The 23460-nt window shown below is 45.0% G+C and overlaps 2 protein-coding genes across 9 annotated transcripts in view; one reads left to right on the top strand and one right to left on the bottom strand.

Moving 5' to 3' along the window:
- Positions 1-353: 353 nt before the first annotated feature.
- LOC139277498 (uncharacterized) overlaps positions 354-23460 on the bottom strand; it is a 64701-nt gene continuing 41594 nt past the window's right edge. The window contains exons 1-4 of one of the 4 annotated variants that reach the window (XR_011596095.1): positions 9797-10052; positions 7862-7945; positions 700-858; positions 354-431 (exon numbers count right to left, since the gene is read on the bottom strand). Coding sequence is in view for 2 of the 4 variants with exons in the window: in XM_070896027.1 (XP_070752128.1) it covers positions 7864-7945 (82 nt within the window). In the remaining 2 variants the exon portion in view is untranslated. Of the gene's footprint in view, positions 432-699; positions 859-6382; positions 6884-7861; positions 7946-9796; positions 10053-23460 lie in introns of those variants that run through there. The other 3 variants (XR_011596094.1, XM_070896027.1, XM_070896026.1) reach the window with 3 other exon arrangements.
- ripor3 (RIPOR family member 3) overlaps positions 10208-23460 on the top strand; it is a 227936-nt gene continuing 214683 nt past the window's right edge. For all 5 annotated transcript variants that reach the window (XM_070896021.1, XM_070896019.1, XM_070896022.1 and 2 more), the window contains exon 1: positions 10208-10313. The gene's annotated coding sequence lies outside the window, so the exon portion shown is untranslated. The remainder of the gene's footprint in view (positions 10314-23460) is intronic.

The following is a 23460-nucleotide window of genomic DNA, read 5'->3' as shown; positions in this document are numbered from 1 at the left end:
CTCAGAAGACCAGCTGGAGAAGTGCGTGCAGAACTCGCTCCAGGTTGTGGAGAACTGGCTCCAATTGGCTGAGAAACCCACGAACCCCTGGATAAGATCGTGACTGATCGCGACCGTCTCCCTGCACAGGGATAGTAAGCTCTCCGTCTGGTCCTCCGTGGTAGGAGATTGCATAGCATGCTGACCGGACCTCCGTGAGGTTGGCGTCTGCAATGTCACGCGCCTTGGCGTCACCACCTGCTTGGTCCCGGTGGCCTCATCCATCTCTAACGAGATGGCCGCAGGTTGTTTCCCCCCCCCGCCCCCCACCCCCCCTCACACACACACACACACACACAAAAAAATCATTATTTCTTCTCCTCCTCCTCCCCCTCCCCCTCCTCCTCCTCGTCGTCGTCGTACTAGAAGGTTCTCCACGGACACTTGTTGACCTTTGAAAGACAAATGAAATTTATAAACAACGTTTAACAATTCAAATCAATACATCTCAATTTTTCAAGAACTCAAAACATTACAATGCTTTCCATTACCCCATATGCACAACCGATCATCAGACCTAACATGACTCCATTTGAGGATCAATAGTACATCTCAATTATATATCAAATTACATTAAAATTGCATAAGATTACCTACGTAACAAATGTAGTATTTACTATTGATTCACAAATTGCACAATGCACAGTTTTCATTACTCACGTGACTCAATGTGGGTTCGGCCACACCATGGGTCGTGACCGAACGGCTTTCTGGCCCCACCAAGGCCACTGCAGCCTCCTCGTAAGCACTTAGAGACTGCAGCATGGCACAGCCCCCGCCTATCCTGTGTTGCTCACGGTGGTTGATAGATATCTTCTTCTGTAAATGATGAGATAATATTGCATGGCATAAGCAAATGGATTTGGCAATAAACATTTAAGACTGACAGATTTATATGTTCAATTACAAATTTGCATTACATTGCATAGGAATAAAATATTTCATACTATAACATTCAACTTTATGTTGGGGTGCATAAATGTATTCATAATTTAGTTATGTTTAAAAATTACGAAATAACATTGCAGATTCTAGTTACAATTTCCATACATCATTAAATAATACATATGTATGATTTCAAATATGGAGACCTGCAATAAAAGACTAAGGTCACACTTTACTTTGAGCTCACAGTGTTCAGTCTGACTCTTTTTCCATACACAGCAACTGGCAACGAGATACAGATAGCGAACCCAAAGATGCAGAGAACAATGGGCAACCTGGAGAAATTTTCGGAGGGAGATGATTGGGAAACTTTTGTGGAGCGACTCGACCAATACTTCTTGGCCAATGAGCTAGATGAGGAAGAGAGCACTGCCAAACGAAGGGTGATCCTCCTCACCGTCTGTGGGGCACCAACGTATGGCCTCATGAAGAGTCTGCTCACTCCAGTGAAATTTGTGCACACTGATCCGAGAGCATTTGAACTCGAAGGAAAGCGTTCTGATGGCGAGGTACTGGTTCTACACCTACAAAAGGTCTGAAGGCCAGGAAGTGGTGAGTTATGTCGCCGAGCTAAGACCGCCTTGCAGGACATTGCGAATTTGAAGGACATTTGGAGCATATGCTCAGAGACTTTTTTGTACTTGGCCACGAAACCATACTTCGCAAACTTTTGACTGTAGAGACCCCATCCTTGAGTATGGCCATAGCAATAGCCCAGGCGTTCATTGCCACCAGTGACAATATGAAGCAAATCTTTCAGAACACAAGTGCTGCAACAAGTTCAGTGAACAAAGTGATGTTGTTTTCGAATCGTAACGTACAGGGCAGGTCACACATACCTGCAGCTGCACGTCCGCAGATGACTCAGAGTCCGCCATCAAGGATGATGAATACAAGGCCATTAAAACCTTGTTGGTGCTGCGGGGGTGATCATCGTTTCCATTCATGCCGATTCAAAGGGTACGTTCGCAAGGGCTGTGGAACAATGGGGCACCTCCAACAAGTGTGCAGGCGAGCTGCTAAACCTGTTAAACCTGTAAATCATCATGTTGCAGAGGAGGACAGATCCACGGAGGATCACGACGAACTAGAGCCTTAGATAAAGGAGGCAGAGGTACATGGGGTGCAAACATTCACCATGAATTGTCCCTCGATAATGCTGAATGTTGAACTAAATGGACTCCCGGTGTCAATGGAGCTGGACACGGGCGCAAGCCAGTCCATCATGGGCAAAAAGACTTTCAAAAGGTTGTGATGCAACAAGGCCTCAAGACCAGTCTTAACTCCAGTTCGCACGAAACTAAGAACTTACACGAAAGAACTGATTCCTGTAACCAGCAGTGCTACCGTAAAAGTCTCCTATAATGGAGCTGTGCACAAGCTACCACTCTGGGTGGTACCGGGCGATGGTCCCATGCTGCTCGGCAGGAGCTGGCTGGGAAAGATACGCTGAAACTGGGACGATGTCCGAGCGCAATCGCCCGCTGACGAAACTTCGTGTGCCCAGGTCTTAAACAAATTTCCTTCGCTGCTCGAACCAGGCATTGGGAAATTCCAAGGAGCAAAAGTGCAGATCCACCTAATTCCAGGGGCGCGACCCATCCATCACAAGGTGAGAGCAGTACCGTACATGATGAGAGAAAGGGTAGAGATCGAGCAAGACCGGCTGCAAAGAGAGGGCATCATTTCATCGATCGAGTTCAGCGAGTGGGCCAGTCCTATTGTCCCAGTCCTCAAGGGAGATGGCACCGTCAGAATCTGTGGTGATTACAAAGTAACTATCAATCGTTTCTCCCTGCAGGACCAATACCCACTACCAAAGGCCGACGACCTCTTTGCAACGCTGGTGGGAGGAAAGACGTTCACAAAGCTGGATCTGACTTCAGCCTACATGACGCAGGAACTGGAGGAATCATCGAAGGCTCTCACCTGCATCAATATGCACAATGGCCTTTTTGTTTATAACAGATGCCTGTTTGGAATCTGATCAGCGGCGGCCATATTCCAGAGGAACATGGAAAGTTTACTGAAGTCGGTCCCGCACACTGTGGTCTTCCAGGACAACATCTTGGTCACAGGTCGCAACACAGTCGTGCACCTGCAGAACCTGGAGGAAGTTCTTAGTCAACTCAACCGCGTGGGGCTCAGGTTGAACCGCTCGAAGTGCATTTTCCTGGCACCTGAAGTGGAGTTCTTGGGAAGGAGGATTGCGGCGGATGGCATCAGGCCCACCAACGTGAAGACAGAGGCAATCGAAAACACACCAAGGCCATAGAACGTGACGGAGCTGCGGTCATTTCTGGGACTCTTGAACTACTTTGGTAACTTCTTACCGGGTCTCAGCACCCTGCTAGAACCACTACATGTCTTACTACGAAAAAGGGGCGAATGAGTTTGGGGCAAAAGCCAAGAAAATGCCTTTGTAAAAACGAGAAAATTGTTATGCTCAAACAATTTGCTTGTGTTGTATGATCCATGTAAGCGTTTGGTACTAGCATGTGATGCATCGTCATAAAGCGTCGGGTGTGTATTGCAACAAGCTAATGATTTCGGGAAACTGCAACCGGTTGCTTATGCATCCAGGAGTTTGTCTAAGGCTGAGAGAGCCTACAGCATAGTTGAAAAAGAAACGTTAGCATGTGACTATGGGGTAAAGAAAATGCATCAATACCTGTTTGGGCTAAAAATCGAATTGGAAACTGACCATAAGCCACTTATATCTCTGTTTTCCGAGAGTAAAGGGATAAATATCAACGCATCGGCCCGCATCCAGAGATGGGTGCTCACGTTGTCCGCATACAACTATGCCATCCGTCACAGGCCAGGCACAGAAAACTGCGCCGATGCTCTCAATAGGCTGCCATTGCCCACCACGGGGGTGGAAATGGTGCACCCTGTAGATCTAGCCATGGTTATGGAAACATTTGAAATTGAGCAATCACCCATCACTGCCCATCAGAACAAAACCTGGACAAGCCAGGACCCCTTATTATCTCTAGTCAAAAGCTGTGTGCTTCACGGTAGCTGGTCCAGTGTCCCAGTGAAAATGCAGGAAGAGATAAAGCCGTTCCAGCGGCGCAATGATGATATGTCTATCCAGGCAGACTGCCTTCTGTGGGGCAATCGAGTAATGGTCCCCAAGAAGGGCAGAGACACCTTCATCAATGACCTCCACAGTACTCACCCAGGCATCGTAATGATGAAAGCGATAGCCAGATCCCACGTGTGGTGGCCCGGTATCGATGCGGACTTAGAGTCCTGCATTTACTGATGTAATAAATGCTCGCAGTTAAGCAATGTACCCAGGGAGGCGCTGCTAAGTTTATGGTCTTGGCCCTCCAAACCGTGTTCTAGGGTACACGTCGACTATGCAGGCCCGTTCTTGGGTAAAATGTTGCTTGTGGTTGTAGATGCGTACTCCAAGTGGATTGACTGTGAGATAATGTCGGCTGGCATGTCCGCTGCCACTGCTGAAAGCCTGCGGGCCATGTTTGCCATACATGGCTTATCCGATGACCTGGTGAGCGACAACGAGCCATGTTTTACCAGTGCTGAGTTCAAAGAATTCATGACCCGTAATGGGATCAAACATATCACATCTGCCCCGTTTAAACCAGCGTCCAATGGTCAGGCAGAGAGAGCAGTGCAAACCATCAAACAAGGCTTGAAGAGGGTAACTGAAGGCTCACTGCAGACTTGTCTATCTCGAGTCCTGCTTAGCTTCCGCACGAGACCCCACTCACTCACTGGGATCCCACCTGCTGAACTGCTCATGAAAAGAGCACTTAAGACAAGGCTCTCGTTAGTTTACCCTGACCTACATGAACAGGTAGAGAGCAGGCGGCTTCAACAAAGTGCATACCATGATAGCGCAAATGTGTCACGTGAGATTGAAATCAATGATCCTGTATTTGTATTAAATTATCGACAAGGTCCCAAGTGGTTTCCCGGCACTGTCATGGCCAAAGAGGGGAGCAGGGTATTTCGGGACAAACTTTCAAAATGGACTCATTCACCGGAAACACTTGTACCAAATCAAACACAAATTCACGGACTATCCTGAGCAACCCACCTTGGGCCCTACCTTTTTTGATCCCCCAATATACACACCAGTGGCAACCGACACAACGGTTGACCAAGAAGCAGAACCCATCATCCACAGAAGCCCTGCAGGGCCCAACACACCAGACAGCCCAGCAAGGCCGTCTGCACAGCAGCCCAGCGAGGGCCCAACAAGTGATTCAACAACACCAGCTTTCACACCGAGACGATCAACCAGGGCAAGAAGGGCCCCAGATCGACTCACATTGTAAATAGTTACACTATTAACTTTGGGGGGAGCATTGTTATATATGTGGACTTGTATTTATTCTGTACAGCCACCAGAGGGCTCATCCCCTGGAGTCCCATGGAATCCCATAATCCCTTGGGAGCACAGGTATTTAAGGAGGCTTCACAGTTTGGAGAGGCACTCTGGAGACCTGCAATAAAAGACTAAGGTCACACTTTACTTTGAGCTCACCGTGTTCAGTCTGACTCTTTCTCCATACACAACAGAGAGAAAGCAGAGTTAACGGTTTGGGTCGATGACCCTTCGTCAGACTCAAGTGTCTAACGAAGGCTCATTGACCCGAAACGATAGCTCTGCTTTCACTCCACAGATGCTGCCTGACCCGCTGAGATTTCCACCATTTTCTGTTGTTATCCAGCCTAATCCCACTTTCCAGCTCTAGGTCCGTAGCCCTGTAGGTTACGGCACTTCAAGTGCACATCCAAGTACTTTTTAAATGTGGTAAGGGTTTCTGCCTCTACCATCCTTTTAGGCAGTGAGTTCCAGACCCCCACAACCCTCTGGGTGAAGAAATTTCCCCTCAAATCCCCTCTAAACCTCCTACCAATTATTTTAAATCTATGCTCCCTGGTTTTTGCCCCCTCTGCTAAGGGAAATAGGTCCTTTCTATCCATTATATCTAGGCCCCTCTTAATTTTATACACTTCAATAAGGTTTCCCCTCAACCTCCTCTGTTTCAAGGAAAACAACCCCAGTCTATCCAATCTTTCCTCATAGCTAAGATTTTCTACTCCTGGCAACATCCTGGTAAATCTCCTTTGTACCCTCTCGTGCGATCACTTCTTTCCATTAAGCAGTGACCAGAACTGCACGCAGTACTCTAGGTGAGGCCTAACTAGTGTTTTATACAGTTCAAACATAAACCCCTTGTATTCTATGCCTCGGCTAATAAAGGCAAGCATTCCGTATGCCTTCTTAACCACCTTATCCGTTTGGCCTGCTACCTTCAGGTCGCACAACAACAGCACATTAAATGAATGGCAGACTTTGTGGTTACGGAACATCTCAGACTTGGTATACAGTGCCTGAAAGCGACATGTGTGCAGTCGATGGCACCCTCCACCATGGGGAAGCCCACTATCCTGGCAAAGCCACATGCGCGCTCCTCCTGTTTCTCTCTGTTCAGAGAGAAGACAACGTAATCACTTATCTTCGTGTAGAGAGCCTCTGTGACTCCCCAGATGCAGTGATGGATGGAAAACTGGGAGATGTTAGATATGTCTCCTGCTGCAGACTTGAAGGATACACTGGCGAAGAAATTGAGGGTCACAGTGACCTTGAGGGCCACTGGGAGAGCCGTGTTTGCCCTGCTCTGAGGCTCCAGGTCTGGTTGCAGGAGGTGGCAGAGTTCTGTTACTACCTTGATGACGCGGAGACTCTTAATACACTGCTCCTTGCTTAAGTGGAGATAAGAGAAGGGCTTTCTGAAGAATCTAGGTGGGTAAACCCTCCTGTTGAGAGCCCTCCTGGTTCTCCTTTTCTTCCTCCCTCTGCGCACATCTTCTCTTCTTCGCTCCCTCTCTCAAAGATACTCGAGCACGAGGGGGACTGCAAGTAGAACACATGACTGTGAGCAAGTGTTGTGATCAGAAGCCTTTAAATAAGAATGAAGGCATTCTTCATTTGCTCCAACACTCCCTGTTACCTCAGGACCGTGAATGTAGTTCAGAGAGCTGCTAGAGTTGCAAAAAGTTCCACAGAACCAATCAAACTGCTGATGATCCGCTGGCAGTGGGCGGAAGTGGGGTAGCTTCCATTTTTTCCCCGAAATGGGCCGTAACGGCCAGTGCTGACTCCACTGATTTCTAGGATTACGTGAGTGAAAAAAATAATGGAGACTAATTTACATCTGCCTTCATTTTACCTGGAAAAAAATAATAATACCAAGGTTCCATCCCATTACTTGGCAGCTATTATTGGACATGGTGTTTCAATGCACAGATCCATCTTTTGCTATAGAGAGCCTATAGTATAGATTCACCAGGATAATGCCAGGATGGGAAACCATTGTTATAGGCATAACCTTGAGATACTGGAACTATTTTCATTGGAGCAGAGACGTCTAAGAGGAGATTTAATAGAGGTTTTTAAAAAAATGATGAAGTATATTGATAGAGGGAATAGGAAAAGATGTATTTCTGGTTGAGGAGTCATTGACAAGAAGACATCAAATTAAAATTGTCACTTGGGAGAGCGGGGAGAGGAGCTAGGAGAAATTTCCTTATACAAAAGGTTGTTGGAGCATAGAATATTTTTTCATTGGGAATGGTTGAGGCGGAGAACATTGCATCTTTTAGGGGAAAATTGAACAAATATTTGAAGTAGATATAGCTATGAGAAAAAACAGCTCAGTGGGATTAGTTTTGGATCGCTCCAGCAAAGAGCTGGCACACACACAATGTGTTGAATGACCTCCCTCTGTCCTGTAAACTTCTATTGTTCTAAGGGAATTGGAATACAGTTAAAGAGCCATTTTCCTTAAAGCTACTGGGAATAAAATTACAAGTGAAAGCTGTAGTTATGTACCTTCAAATAGACCACAACTGTTCATTCTGCTCTGGCACTGCAGTGAAACAGGCCTCTGCGGAAGTTTGAGTATGTCCTCTTCTCCTGTGATAATGATTAACACATTAGTTTATTCTTTCCAGTGAAAGAATTGTATTTTTGTATCCATCTTTTTTCCATAAATTGGGACTCAAACCTGTAATGAATAATACATTTGTAATGAGAATTTTTGTTAAAACCATTCCCGCCCCCCCCCCCCCCCCCCACCCCCATTTGTGCTCAGTGTCAGTTGTGGCTCAGTGGGTAGAACTCTCACTCTGAGTCAGAAGGTTGTGGGTTCATATAGTCCCACTCCGGAGACTTGAGCACAAAAATCTAGGCTGACACTCCAGACTGAGGGAGTGCTGCACTGTCAGAGGTGCCGTCTTTCAGATGAGACGTTAAACCGCGGCCCCGTCTGCCCTCTCAAGTTGACATAAAAATCCCATGGCACTATTTCGAAGAAGAGTAGGTGAGTTATCCCCAGTGTCCTGACCAATATTTATCCCTCAATATACATAACAAAAACAGATGATCTGGTCATTATCACTTTGCTGTTTATGGGAGCTTGCTGTGCACAAATTGGCTGCCGTGTTTCCCACCATTACAACAGTAACCGTACACCAAAAGTACTTCATTGGCTGTAAAGCGCTTTGAGATGCCCGGTGGTCGTGAAAGGCGCTGTATAATTGTAAGACTTTCTTTTTCTTGATAAAGGACAATCAGAGAAGTAGCTGCACGCTTCACAGTCGCACCTTAAATTAGCTTTTTAGATGAAAATTCTTGACTCGGTCTCCTCAAAAGAATTCTATATAGTATGCACAAGACTAAAAGTACTGTAATGTTTGAGCACACCATTCTTAAAGTTCTTTCCCCCAATTTTCTCAAGTTGTTTCCTGAAGGCACTGACTGAGGTCTAGTTCTACAGTTGCCATCAGATCTCTGCTACCTCACCTAGGGTTACCAACCCTCCAGGATTGTCCTGGAGTCTCCAGGAATTAAAGATTCACCTCCAGGAATTTGCTGCAAGCAACCTGGGAAAAAAATCATCATGGCATTAAAAATGTTATGTTTTTCCTCATTTTCTTTGAACAATTTAGTTTATTAGTTATAAAGTATTGGAGATGGGAAAATATTGGAGATAAGACAGCCAAGAATCATTCAATCAGATAACAAAGAGTCTGTTTGCGATCCATTTAGCATGGAAAGTCGATGGGCTACAAGGCTGGACATGTTGGGCAGCCAATAATGGAGGATTTGGGGTGGAGTGTTTGGAGGCAGGAGGTCATGTAATGAAATCTCCAGTGTAATGTCCAACCAGAGTTGGCAACCCTAACCCCACTAAAGTGGTCTTTCTTCATGAACAAGGATAAACAGTGAATGTTACCACCCTATTCAACAGCAGGGGCAATCACAATCACGCCCATTGCCACAAAACAATACTTTTCAGTGGAGATCAGTAGATAACAATCAGAAGTGGTAATCCTGCCAGATTTTTTTTTCCTTTCTTAATCAAAAACATTTATAATTCCTATAACTAGTCCAACTGACATCTGGCCACAGACTAGCAATTCAACCTGGTCTGTAGGCTGAGTACTACACCAGCTAGTGTCCTTACCCAGTATTCCACCAGGGGAGCTAGACATACATTTTAAAGTAGCTAACCCTAGTTTTAACTATGACATTTGGAATAATATGATGGGGGTAATTTTGTTGCGAGTGCAACAGCAGATATGGGGATTTTACAATATGTGCTCGCTGCTAACAAGACTTCACACTGAAAGCAAAGCCTCACGCTGTTACCCCCAATGTTTCCATAAAACATCTGTTTTGGTCTACAATACCTAACTTCAGGTATTTAAACAGATAGCTCCAGAACAAATGAGTAGGGTATATTTTTTACATATATATATTTACTTTTAAAGTCTATTAAAGTTTATTGAAGAGTAGTGTTTGCAGTAATTATTATGATTCTCCTGAGCATCCCAGGTAAAAGAGAAAAACATAAGATCCAGTTAAAAAATAAAAACAGATGTTTGATTAATGGCATGCAGCTGATAGCATACTGGAAACACTATACAGACTCAGCATACTGTTAATTTAAGAACTAGTTTAACTGTTCCAGAGTTAGCTCCACTGCACCGCAGGAAATAGGTGGAAAAGTAGAGCTGATACTCCATCCCGTACAGTAACAGTATAATGAAACACCAGCAGAACAGAAGGTTTATGTTTGTTGCCAACTTTTTAAATTATTTCTTGGAATTTTCCTTTTTGATAACATTATCAAGTACCACTCCTAAGATATACTGCTATCAGTAGCATGCATACTGTTGCCTTACGTACTTCTTGTAAACACCACTTCAGTGCGGGAAACAACGACATTGAGTCATATGTGACCTCTGAAGCAACCGGGGCATCAGGACATTACGCAGAAGTGAGTAGAGCAATTAAAAAAATGTCAAGGAATGTAAATGGCTTATGTATGAGACTTGTAAATTATGTTGGGCTAAATATGATTTCTGTCTCTGGGACAGGTACTACAAATTTACTCTACAGAAACAAAGATTGTGGTAAAAGAGACAGGACTGATTGTGACTTGAAACACTTCTATGCATTTGTCAACTGACATTGCACGGAAACTTCCAGGACAGACAGAGCTTAACTGCAGCTCATGATTGTTTCACAGACCCTAAGTCAGTCTCACAGACTAAATAATCATCCAGCCCTAGACGCTAACCTGCATGTTTTAGCTGCAGTATTTTGTTCCACAAAATGCTCCCTGAAAACTTCAAATGCTTTCTTGTTCTTTTTTTAAACACAGCATGTTATAGTGATCTGAAATGCATTGCTTGAGAGGATAGTGAAAGCTGATTCAATGGTAACTTTCAAAAGGAAATTGGATATATTCTTGAAAAGGATAAATTTGAAAAGTTATGGGGATAGAGCAGAGTATAGCTCTTTCACAAAGCCAGCAGAGGCACGATGGGTAGAATGGCCTCCTTCTGTCCTGTAAGATTCTATGATTCTAGGATTCTTTTCACTTGGTGCTGTAAAATATTTCTGCCATTTTCAACATGTATATGGATTTTTGTGATGGTGATAACTTACGTTACTTCTTTTACAGGACACAGCCAGCATAAAAATTAATACCAATATATACAGTTGTACGCACACCACATTTATTAGCTGTCTGTATGTTATTAGTAAAGGAGTTGTGGTCATTTATATTACTGCTATCCAGTATCCTTCTGAAATAGCAGAAGATTAATACCAGTTCTTTGGTCACCAACATAGCTTACTCTGCTCTCAAATATCAGATCTTCTGCTATAGTGGGCAGAAAACTTACTCAGCAAACATCACATAAGGTGATAATAATACATACGCCACATACACTACCAAGTGTGTGCAAATTGCTACTTTTTACAGTGTATATTGTGGATTAGTAAAACAGTTCCATGATAATAAAATTAATGGAACAGTTTTATCCCTTTGTCTTTAGAAAGATTTTTTGACTAATAAAAGTATTTTGTGTCAATTATAACATTGTCTCAATGAAACGGTGTGCTTAGCTAAGATTATCCTTGTCAGATTTTGATCAGTCCATGTTGCGCTATGTGTTGTAGGAACCCATGATGGTTTGTGGGGAAAATGCAAGGCCAGTTTGAGTACAAATTTATAGATGCATTAGGAATGCTTAGAATGTTGCCACTATACAAGGCTCTCTTCAGATAGTCTTTAGTAGACTCTGGGGCTGAAATTGCCCCTTTGCGTAGGGCCAGTTAATGCTGCCGGCAGGCAATAACGAAGCGCAAATCAGTTAGTGCGCAGGCACGGCAGCCACATGGACCCGCGCGGAATTGCCACTGGGGCTCCGCTGTTGAAAAGTGGTTTGCGCCATGCCCCACGATTAGTGCACGAGCATGGCCCTTTGTGCCACTCGGGGGAAATTGCGAGGTTGGCGTGAGGCGAAGCCACTGACAGCTTCTCAGTGCGTGAAGCTGTGGTGGCTGTGTTGCCCCAGCCGCCCTTAAAGGGGAGTTTGTAGCGTGGCAGCCACCATCATTGTTCTGTCCGTCAACATTTCAGTCGGCCCGACAATGGCCATCACCATGCAGTCTTCTTGGATGTCAGGCCACTGACCCGGCTGACACCCTCCCTGCTAAAGAGGCTGCAGAGTTCACAGCGGCCCTCCCCTTTAAAAGAAGGGGTGGGATGAAGTGAGACGTCAGCGTGACGCGGCATAGCCACGTTGATTTGCTGGTCGCGCATTGAGCATTGCGCCCCGCGAACGCCGAGGAAACACTCCGTTACCGCAGGCAACATTTTAAACATAAAAATTCCAAATCCGCGACGGCACAAAAAGAATCACTTTTAGTGAAATGACCACTCCAAACCCAGCGAGGGGCAATTTCAACCCGTTTGACTCTGCAATTGCACTTGGATATCCTGAGGACTTGAAAGGCACTTTACCAGTTCAAGCTCTTTACTTTCTTGACCTTTTAAGCTGTAGCTTATGCAATCGTGAAAGGATTTGTGACAGGAAAAATAACATCATAGTAATAAATAATAAAAGCAAAGGTTTGTTGCTGTTACGATTGAGTTAACCCTATAAACTCTGAGAAGACAGGTTTTGAGTTTTATAACATCAGTTGAACCACACTCACTTGGCTTTTAACTTCCACTGAAGTATTATGTTAGGGATAATTAATTTTAATGAACAGAACACCATGTGGCTGCAAATCAGATGGGCCGACATTCATGGTAGAATTCCTGATATAATCTCCCATCATATGGTGCACTATATCATAAGGATTATGTTGATATGTAGCAACCTATGATGAATATGTTCATCTGCTTTATCTAATACTAACAATGCACTCAGTGCTACAAAGTGTATAATGCAAGCTGCTAAAAATGTATATAAGACAATTTGTTATAAAATCCCATTATTGATTTTGATAAATCCGTCAAGCATACAACCCATAAATTATAGCGTAAAATATTCAGTATGTCTCACCAATACTTGTTGTAACAATGTATTACTCTATCGTACTTGGAATCTGTTCTAACTGTAGGATTATCATAGCAACATACAGCACAGAAGGAAGCCATTCGGCCTGTCGTGCCTGTGTTGGATTGTTGGAAGAGCAGTCATGCTTACTCCCACACCCCTGCGTTTTTCCTAACAGTTTAAATTTCTCATCCTCAAGTATCTGTCCAACTCCCTTTTAAAATGATTTATGGAATCAGCTTCCACCACCTTTTCAGATAGAACGTTCCAGATCCCGCCAACTCTCCGAGTGAAAATATTTCTTCTCATCGCCCCTCTAGATCTTTAGCCAATGATTTTAAATTTATGACCTCTGGTTATTGAACCACTCATCAGAGAGAGTAGTTATTCTCTATCTTTCAAAACCTCTCATCTTGAAAACCTCTATTAGGTCACTGCTTAATCTTCTCTGTTCCAAGGAGAACAGTCCTAGCTTTTCCAACCTCTCCTTACTGCAATTTTCACCAATTTCAGAATTTACAATTAGCTTTTTTAGAATCAGTATTGAGCACCTATAATTAAAATAATTCTTTAAAAACAATCATGGTTTTTCTATTCAAGTTAAACTGGCTTCTGGTGTAACTGAAGTGATAAGTTCTTTGGAAGCCATGCCAATAATGTGCAGGTGTACTGTAATAGCATGCAAATGATCAAAATATATCATCTGATGTATTTTCTGTTATTTGTCTCATACCATTGCTGGCTGTGAGGAACACCTATTTTTCCCTAGCATCAAGCATTGTTACGCATGGCGCAGGGGAGTATTTAAAATTAAAAAGATCAAAAATCCAATTGCGGGACAAGACAGCCTTTTGGAAGTTTGACATAGTTGTTTGCTGCCACATACAGCCACTACTTCCTCTTAAAAACTGCATCAGCACCAGGTTTCCGTACTCCATTGTGGAAACTCCTAGCGGGAAGGTCAATGCAGCCTGGGAGTTCACTACGAATGATTAATTAGGGTCAAGCCTGGCAGATCCAGCAGGGTTGGCCATAGTCAATACAAGTGGGTGCAAAGCTACATCCCAGCTTTGAAAAGCCAACAATGGAAATTCTACCCCAGTATATTCTTTCACACGAACATCAGTTGTAATATATCTAGTGCAAAGCAATCAAGGCTGTGAAATTATACTTTCTTCAGTGTTTCTGATGTGAGTGAAATTTTGAGTCCGTGGTATCATTTCTGTATATTTCCCTTCCATCACTCATGCAAATGTTTAATGTCATGTATCTTACATTATTATATATAACTGTATCCTAACATGCTATACATGACTGTAATAAGATATGACCTGCAACCACCAGCATACCTTACCACCAGGGGTGCACTTGCAAGAGACAGGTATATAAGGGCAGGTCTCAGGCAAGTGCAGCATTCCAGAGCTGTGAAATAAAGGTGCAGGTCCAGAGTGACCTTGACTTCACTACATGCCTCGTGTGAATCTGTACTGAGGGGACAGGACTTTACAGTGGCGACGGGTTATGGGATTACAGAATCCACAGAATGGCGAACAACGGATCAGATGAAAAGTACAATGTGAGAGACAATTGGGAGGACTTTATAGAAAGGCTCCAGCAAAGCTTTGTAACCAAAGACTGGTTAGGCGACGATAAGGCAGACAAGAGAAGAGCCCATCTCTTGACCAGCTGTGGCTCGAAAACATACGCTTTAATGAAGGATCTGTTGGCACCCGAGAAACCAGCAAGCAAGTCGTTTGAAGAATTGAGCACACTGATAAGAAACCACCTGAAGCCAGGGAGCCGTCTACACATGGCCAGACACAGGTTCTACAACTACAGACGCTGTGTGGGCCAGAGCATACCCGACTTCGTGGCGGAACTTCGGAGGTTGGCTAGTTTATGTGAGTTCTCCGATGAACTGAGGAGAGAAATGCTGAGAGATTTTTTCATTGAAGGAATAGGCCATGCAGGCATATTCCGAAAGCTCATAGAGACCAAGAACCTGACCTTAGAGGCAGCAGCACTGGTTGCACAGACATTCTTGGTAGGGGAAGAAGAAACGAGGTTGAGTTACAATGCAGGTACGACAACTAACAAAATATTGGAACAAGAAGTTCACAGCACTAAACAAGCTGCTACCCCCACACACAGACAAAACCGGGAGAACAGGTTCTCGACAGCAAGCAGAAGCCATCGAGGGCCACAGGAACGGCCGTTCACACCTCATCAACCCACAATGCGAGCAATCAACTACAAACCGAGAGAAGCTCAAGAGAGATCAGCCAGACGCAGCTCATTCTTTGGAAACTCTTTGAACAATGGAACAGGGCATTTGGCCCGCATGTGCAAAAAAATGGCAGCTCGGCTGGTATACGAATCGGATGGATCGGAAAGCGGACCAGAAGATTGTGGGGACAGTACCCGGGACACTGGTGTACATCGGGTCAACACGATCAATGGCCGCTGCTCCTACAACAGGATGCCTCCTATAATGATGAGGGTCCTACTCAACGGGATATCTATCAACATGGAACTGGATACGGGAGCGAGTCAATCTCTCATGGGCGCTCAACAATTTGAACAACTGTGGCCACATAAAAGAGACAGACCAAAACTCACAAGGGTCGACACCACACTAAGGACCTATACCAAAGAAATCGTACCAGTCCTCGGCAGCGCCATGCTCTCTGTCACACACAAAGGGACAGTGAACCGACTTCCCCTGTGGATTGTCACCGGAGACCACCCAGCACTGCTGGGGAGAAGCTGGCTGGCAAAACTAAACTAGAAATGGGATGATGTCCATGCCATGTCATTAGAGGAACGGACCTCCTGCTCAACAGTTATAAAGCGATTTGAACATCTCTTTCAGCCAGGTGTGGGCACTTTCAAAGGGGCCAAAGTCAAAATCTACATCACACAGGATGCTAGACCAGTCCATCACAAGGCCAGAGTTGTACCCTATGTGATGAGGGAAAAGATTGAACACGAACTAGACAGGCTTCTATGGGAAGGCATTATATCACCTGTGGAATTTAGCGACTGGGCAAGTCCCATCGTCCCAGTCATGAAGCCTGATGGATCCGTACGAATCTGTGGGGACTACAAATCTACCATAAACAGAGTCTCCCTACAGGACCAGTACCCGCTGCCCAGAACGGAGGACTTATTTGCCACATTGGCTGGAGGTAAACTTTTCTCAAAATTTGACCTCACATCTGCGTATATGACGCAAGAATTGACTGAGGAATCCAAGCTACTCACCACCATCAACACACATCGAGGCCTTTTCATGTACAATTGATGCCCATTCGGCATCAGGTCGGCAGCTGCGATATTCCAGCGCAACATGGAGAGTCTGCTCAAGTCCATCCCGGGGACGGTTGTATTTCAAGATGACATACTTATCACGGGCAGGGACACCGACTCCCATCTCCGTAATTTGGAGGAAGTACTAAAGCGGTTGGATCGGGTAGACCTACAAGTCAAGAAGTCCAAGTGCCTGTTTCTCGTACCCAAGGTTGAATTTTTGTGCAGAAGGATTGCCGCTGATGGAATCCGCCCAACAGAGTCCAAAACAGAAGCAATTCGCCTGGCACCCCGGCCACGGAATGTCTCAGAACTGCGCGCCTTTCTCAGGCTACTCAATTACTTTGGGAACTTTATGCAGAACTTAAGCACGCTGCTGGAGCCTCTCCACGTGCTACTCAGAAAGGGGTGCGATTGGTTTTGGGGAGATGCCCAGAAACGCGTCTTCAATAAGGCACGCAACCTTCTGTGTTCCAACAGTGTTTTGACTTTCTTTGACCCAGGTAAAAAGCTAGTTCTCACATGCGATGCGTCAGCGTATGGGGTCGGGTGCATTTTGCAACATGTCAATAGTGCGGGCAAATTACAACCCATAGCTTATGCCTCCAGGTCACTTTCACGGGCTGAGCGCGGGTACGGAATGGTAGAGAAGGAGGCGCTCGTGTGCGTGTACGGTGTCAAAAAAATGCACCAATACCTTTTCAGGGCCAAGTTCGCATTAGAAACCGACCACAAGCCCCTCACATCCCTCCTATTCGAGAGCAAGGCAATAAACGCCAACGCCTTGGCGCGAATTCAATGGTGGGCACTCATGCTGGCGTCCTACGACTATACCATAAGGCACAGGCCAGGCACAGACAACTGTGCCGATGCGCTCAGCAGGCTACCCCTGGCGACCACGGAAGGATTTGACGAACAGGACTGAGATAGTCATGGCAATCGGTTTCTAACGCGAACTTGGCTCCGAAAAGGTATTGGTGCATTTTTTTGACACCGTATACGCACACGAGCGCCTCCTTCTCTACCATTGAGTCCACAGGTTCCCCCATGACGGCTCGCCAAATCAGAGCCTGGACGGCCAGCGACCCCACGTTATCCTTAGTAAAAAGATGTGTCCTAACCGGTGACTGGGCAGAGGCTCGTGATGCCTGCCCTGAGGAATTAAAACTCTTTCACAGGTGCATGCATGAGCAATCAGTACAAGCAGACTGCCTGATGTGGGGCAGCCGAGTAGTCATGCCTCTGCGAGGCAGAGAGGCATTTGTCCGGGAGCTCCACCGTGAGCACCCGGGGATCGTTCTCATGAAGGCCATAGCCAGGTCCCACGTCTGGTGGCCTGGTATTGACGCGGACCTGGAGCTCTGCGTCCGAAGGTGCACCATTTGTGCCCAACTCAGCAATGCCCCCAGGGAGGCTCCACTGAGCCCCTGGCCCTGGCCTACCAAACCATGGTCGTGGGTGCACGTAGACTATGCGGGCCCATTCATGGGCAAAATGTTCCTCGTAGTTGTAGATGCATTTTCAAAGTGGATCAAATGCACCATTTTAAACTCGAGCACAACCTCCACCACTGTGGAGAGCCTCGCAACCATGTTTGCAATGCACAGAATCCCTGACACATTGGTCAGTGACAATGGTCCGTGCTTCACCAGCGCAGAATTTCAAGACTTTATAATTGACCACGGCATAAATCACGTCAAGACGGCACGTTCAAGCCGGCCTCCAACGGCCAGGCGGAGAGAGCAGTGCAAATCATTAAACAAGGCATGCTTAAAATCCAAGATCCCACGCTGCAGGGTCACCTGTCGCGACTGCTGCTGGCATACAGATCTCATCCGCACTCATTTGACTGAGATCCCCTCCGCGCAACTGTTGATGAAAAGGACTTTAAAAACAAGGCTCTCATTAATCCTCCCAGACATGCACGAAATCGTTGAGGCAAAGCGCCGTAAGCTGACTGAGTACCATGACAGAAATTCGAGGGGGAGATGGAATGAGATAGGGGACAAAGTGTTTGTACTAAACGATGGCAGGGGTCCCAAATGGCTTGCAGGGACAGTAACGGACAAGGAAGGAAACAGGCTACTGGTAGTACAAATGGACAATGGCAAAACCAAGTCAAAAAGAGATTTACCAACAACACTGCGGAACCAGAGGCAGACTACAATGTGGAACTCGCACCACACCTGGTGGATAGACAGAGGGAACAACCTGAGGAAAGGGCAATCCCAACAGACAGCCCAGGCGAGTCAACAACAATCACACCAATCGAAACAGACAGCCCAGGCGAGATACCAGCTACCACACCCAAAGAAAAACAGACACCAAGGCAAACAACTGAACCACAACTCAGACGCTCCACGCGAGAGCGTAGACCACCTGAGAGACTGAACCTATAAAGACAATAAGACCTTGGGGGAGGGTGATGTCATGTATCTTACATTATTATATATAACTGTATCCTAACATGCTATACATGACTGTAATAAGATATGACCTGCAACCACCAGCATACCTTACCACCAGGGGTGCACTTGCAAGAGACAGGTATATAAGCACAGGTCTCAGGCAAGTGCAGCATTCGAGAACTGTGAAATAAAGGTGCGGGTCCAGAGTGACCTTGACTTCACTACATGCCTCGTGTGAATCTGTACTGAGGGGACAGGACTTTACATTTAATATCCTCTGTTGTCTAGAATTGCAATATATTGTATTTCTTAAAAATGCTTTAAAGAGAAGGAACATACAATGATTACATATTGATATAGTGGTGATGCATTTTCTTAGCATAGAATTTATAGGAGGGTAAATAGATATGCATATTTGTACAGTAGGTTTACCTGCTGCAAGGTTTGAACAGCGACAGTGAGAGGGGGTTACTCATACACTGATGTAGAGTGACTATTCTACCTTTCTGAGACATTGGATTAGATCATCATTTTTTTGCAATGAGAGACAGTGGTGGTATGCTTCAGTTTCCTGTCTGGGTCAGCCTGACCTTTCCTGTATAGGTTATCTTGTGTTAGTGAGGTAAACCTTGTGTGGGCCTTCAGAAAGGGAGCCGGAATTGCTTGATATTTTCCAAATTCTAGGTAGAGACCATACATCAAGTGCTCTGACTGACAGATGTCCCACAGATGCTTGTTTCACATTTTTGTTGTAAGGGTGAGGGTATGGCTTTACATTACAACATTGACTACACTTCAAAAGTACTTGATTGGCTGTGAAGCGCTTTGGGACATCCTGAGGTCATGGAGGGAGCTATATAAATGCTCCTTTCTTTCTTTCTTAGTGAAGGTTGCATCTTTTTGGCACCAGCATTGAGAGTTGTGCAAATCTGTGGATCGCAGATGGCCCTCGCAAATTTGAGGGCACAGCGCAGTAGAGATGGGAATGGATCTGAGGAGATCTCAATATTGACCATGGCTTTTGTGGTACCCTGAATGGCCCACACGTTTACCTCACTAACATAAGACAACCTATACAGAAAAGATCAGGATCAGAAGTATTCAGGAAGTATTGTCCGCTGTACCAGCCTAGCTACATCCTCTCCAGCATTTCTCTGACACTGAGGGATGGAATCTGTGAATTTTATGCAGCGTGTAGTATGTTTGGAGTTTCCGTTTGAAGTGGCTATCATGCATTTTTATGCAAGTGATAGTTGTGAGCACTTGTTTCCAAATGGTCCTCTATTCTTCTGACATTTTTCATTTTTTGGAAAAGGTGTAGATGATTATATGACCTATTATATGACCTGTCTTAGTGGTTATCCACAGGAGCCTTGGGAGGACATCTGAACGTTCTTTCTTCGATGAGTTACTCCTACAGTAGGTTAGAAATTTTGGGATGCCAGGGATGTCAGGGTTAAGGCAACAGCACTGGGGGAATTGCAATGGCCGGTTGATCAGAGTGAGATTTGTCATGGTTGGGGTGTGATCTGAGATAGTTGTAGGCCCTATGTTACAACTTACAGAGTTAGGCTTCCTTCAGGAAGCAGTCATTTACTCTGAAGTATGTAGAATACTCTGAAAATTTGAATAAAAGTGGAATCCCCTCACTGTTGAATGTAAGGTTCACTGGACAGCCATGGTCTCTGCATCATACTGGGGTAGTTCTGGCTGCTTGTTTCTGACAGTTTGTGCCGATCTAAAGCATTGTTTTACTGTATTTGTTCTTTTCCTTGAGCATGAGCAAGGGCTATCTTCCAGGTTACAGACAGTAGGGCTCTTCTGGCAGAAAAGATTTTCCACTTTTGAAAAAGTCCATAAAAACATTTTCACTGGTGGAGAATTAAGCTTTTTGACCGGAATTCAGCTTAAGTTAACAATAATCACTTTAATCACTTTAAGAGTATCCAGCCACCTCAGGCCGACTCTCCGGTGTTCCCTGCCTAAATCCTTCCACTCTCCACCTTTAAAATATTCTCAAAACTCATCTATTCGAGCAACCTTGAAGTCACCTCTCTTAACTCTCGTACCATGTCTTGGCCACAAATCGTTTCTTCCTTTGACTTATTTTTGTCTTCTTCCCTATTGTAGAATGCCTTCAAACATTTTCTATGTTAGAATTTTATATAAATGCAAGTTGTTGTAAATTATCAACAGCAAGCCACCTAACCAGTGCAACTTACTCCCCTTCCTCCCTACTTTGCACAGGCAGTAACCAGCAAAACTGATGTCAATTGAGACATATGATGGACACCTGAATTCCTCTCATCCTCTAATTAAGCATTCAGAACTTTGAAAATGTAATCCTGGTAACAAAAACAGAATTGGCCACTATTAAAGGTTGTTGACGTGCTTTGAATGGTTATTTCCATAAAAGTCAGCAACATCTCCAAAGTAATTTGTACACTTGAGGGTTGTGAGAAGAATGCCAATGATTTTTGCAACTTGGTGCTCAATCAAAAGAAAATCTTAACCGAAAGAGATACTATCCAACACACACATGGGTGAAAAGATAAGTCCTAACATGCCAAATAACCTGTTTCTATAATTCCACTTTGTGAGAACATAGCCCTGACACCTCCTCTGATTCAGTGATTCTGGTGAGTCTTGCACTCTTTGATCAAATCCATGTTTTATTACTTCAGATAATACAGTCTCGACTATTACTATTACACATTGCAATTATGTGCATTGTACTGATACTTAATCCAAGTTCTTCAAAGCATCTAAATAATTTCTCTAATGTGGAGAAATGTGTAGTTATCCACTTTGGTAAGAAAAATAGAAAAGCAGAGTATTTTTTAATGATGTAATTATTTGTACCTCACTTTTTTTGAGCATGCGTCTGTCAAGCTCCGACCCCCTTCACCTTGAATCATTCCCTCCATGTGGTGCCGAGAATGCCGACCTGATCTCGGCGGAGGGCCGAGAGGGCCCATGGGCGGCCGAGAGGAGGGTGGAAGAGAGACTGGGGGAGGGAGAGGGAAAGAGAGATTGGGGGAGAGAGAGAGACTGGGAGAGAGGGAGAGAGATAGACTGGGGGAGTGGGGGGGCGGGGAGAAAGAGAGAGAGAGGCTGGGGAAGAGAGAGAGAGAGAGAGAGAGAGAGAGGCTGGGGGAGAAAGAGAGAGCGAGACTGGGGGGGAGGGGAGGGAGAGAGACGGGAGGGGGGGTGGGAGAGACAGGTGGGGGGGGGGGATCAGAGTGGAGAGAGGGAACTCAAGGATGACGGATCACGTTCTTCCAACCCTCTACAAGGGACATCGTTGGAGTGGATGAAATCCAGAAGTCACGACTTTGTCACTATTCACTTCATACCCAATAAACCTGTTAACAATCCGTAAACAATGCCTCATCTATGGTGGGGTGGATGGGGGGGGGGGTGTGGGGGGTGGGTAAGGTCACATAATTGCGCTGGTGTAAGGAGGGACTTTGGCTGGGGGAGGGATGCACTTGGACTGGGGTAAGGCACTTTGGCAGGGCCGTGCTGTCTTCTGGGGAGTTCTGTCCTCTGTCGCTTCAATGTGTCCTTGGGATGGGCGGTTCCAGTTAAACATTCCAGTGAAACTTCAGGGTGTGGCTTATCCTGCAAGAGGACCAATCATAGACAAAGGATGGAGCATGGCAGCCATTTTTGCAGTAAAAATAAGCACGTCCATTTTATAAATAGTGAGAGATTGGAAAATGTTGGTGGGGTTCAGAGGAACCTTGGTGTCCTTGTACATGAATCACTGAAAGTTAACATACAGGTACAGCAAGCAATTAAGAAAGCAAATAGTATGTTGCCTTTATTACAAGAACATTTTAGTACAAGTAAAGACATCACTGCAATTATATAGGGTGAGACCCCACCTGGAGTGTTGTGTACAGTTTTAATTTCCTTACCTAAGGAAGGATATACTTGCCATAGAGTGCAACAAAGGTTCACCAGACTGATTCCTGAGATGAGGGGATTGTCCTATGAGGAGTTATTGAGTAAACTAGGCCTATAGCCTCTAGAGTTTAACAGAATGAGAGGTGATCTCATAAGAACATAAGAAATAGAAACAGGAGTAGGCCATATGGCCCCTCGAGCCTGCTCCGCCATTCAATAAGATTATGGCTGATCTGACTCGGCTCCACTTCCCCGCCCGCTCCCCATAATCCCTTATCCCCTTAGCATTTAAGAAATTGTCTATTTCTGTCTTAAATTTATTCAATGTCCCAGCTTCCACAGCTCTCTGAGGCAGGGAATTCCACAGATTTACAACCCTCTGAGAGAAGAAATTTCTCCTCATCTCTGTTTTAAATGGGCAGCCGCTTATTCTAAGATTGTGCCCTCTAGTTCTAGTCTCCCCCATCAATGGAAACATCCTCTCTTGTCAAGCCCCCTCATAATCTTATACGTTTTGATAAGATCACCTCACATTCTTCTGAATTCCAATGAGTAAAGGCCCAACCTACTCAACCTTTCCTCATAAGTCAACCCCCTCACCCCCGGAATCAACCTAGTGAACCCTCACTGAACTGCCTCCAAAGCAAGTATATCCTTTCGTAAATATGGAAACCCAAACTGCATGCAGTATTCCAGGTGTGGCCTCACCAATGCCTTATATAGCTGTAGCAAGACTTCCCTGCTTTTATACTCCATCCCATTTGCAATAAAGGCCAAGATACCATTGGCCTTCCTGATCACTTGCTGTACCTGCATACTAACCTTTTGTGTTTCATGCACAAGTACCCCCAGGTCCCGCTGTACTGCAGCACTTGGCAATCTTTCTCCATTTAAATAATAACTTGCTCTTTGATTTTTTTTGCCGTAGTGCATGACCTCA

The sequence above is a fragment of the Pristiophorus japonicus genome, chromosome 12, assembly GCF_044704955.1.
Source record: "Pristiophorus japonicus isolate sPriJap1 chromosome 12, sPriJap1.hap1, whole genome shotgun sequence".
NCBI lineage: Eukaryota > Metazoa > Chordata > Chondrichthyes > Pristiophoridae > Pristiophorus > Pristiophorus japonicus.
The sequence above is the reverse complement of the archived record's forward strand: the minus strand, read 5'-3'. Positions and strand labels throughout refer to the sequence as shown.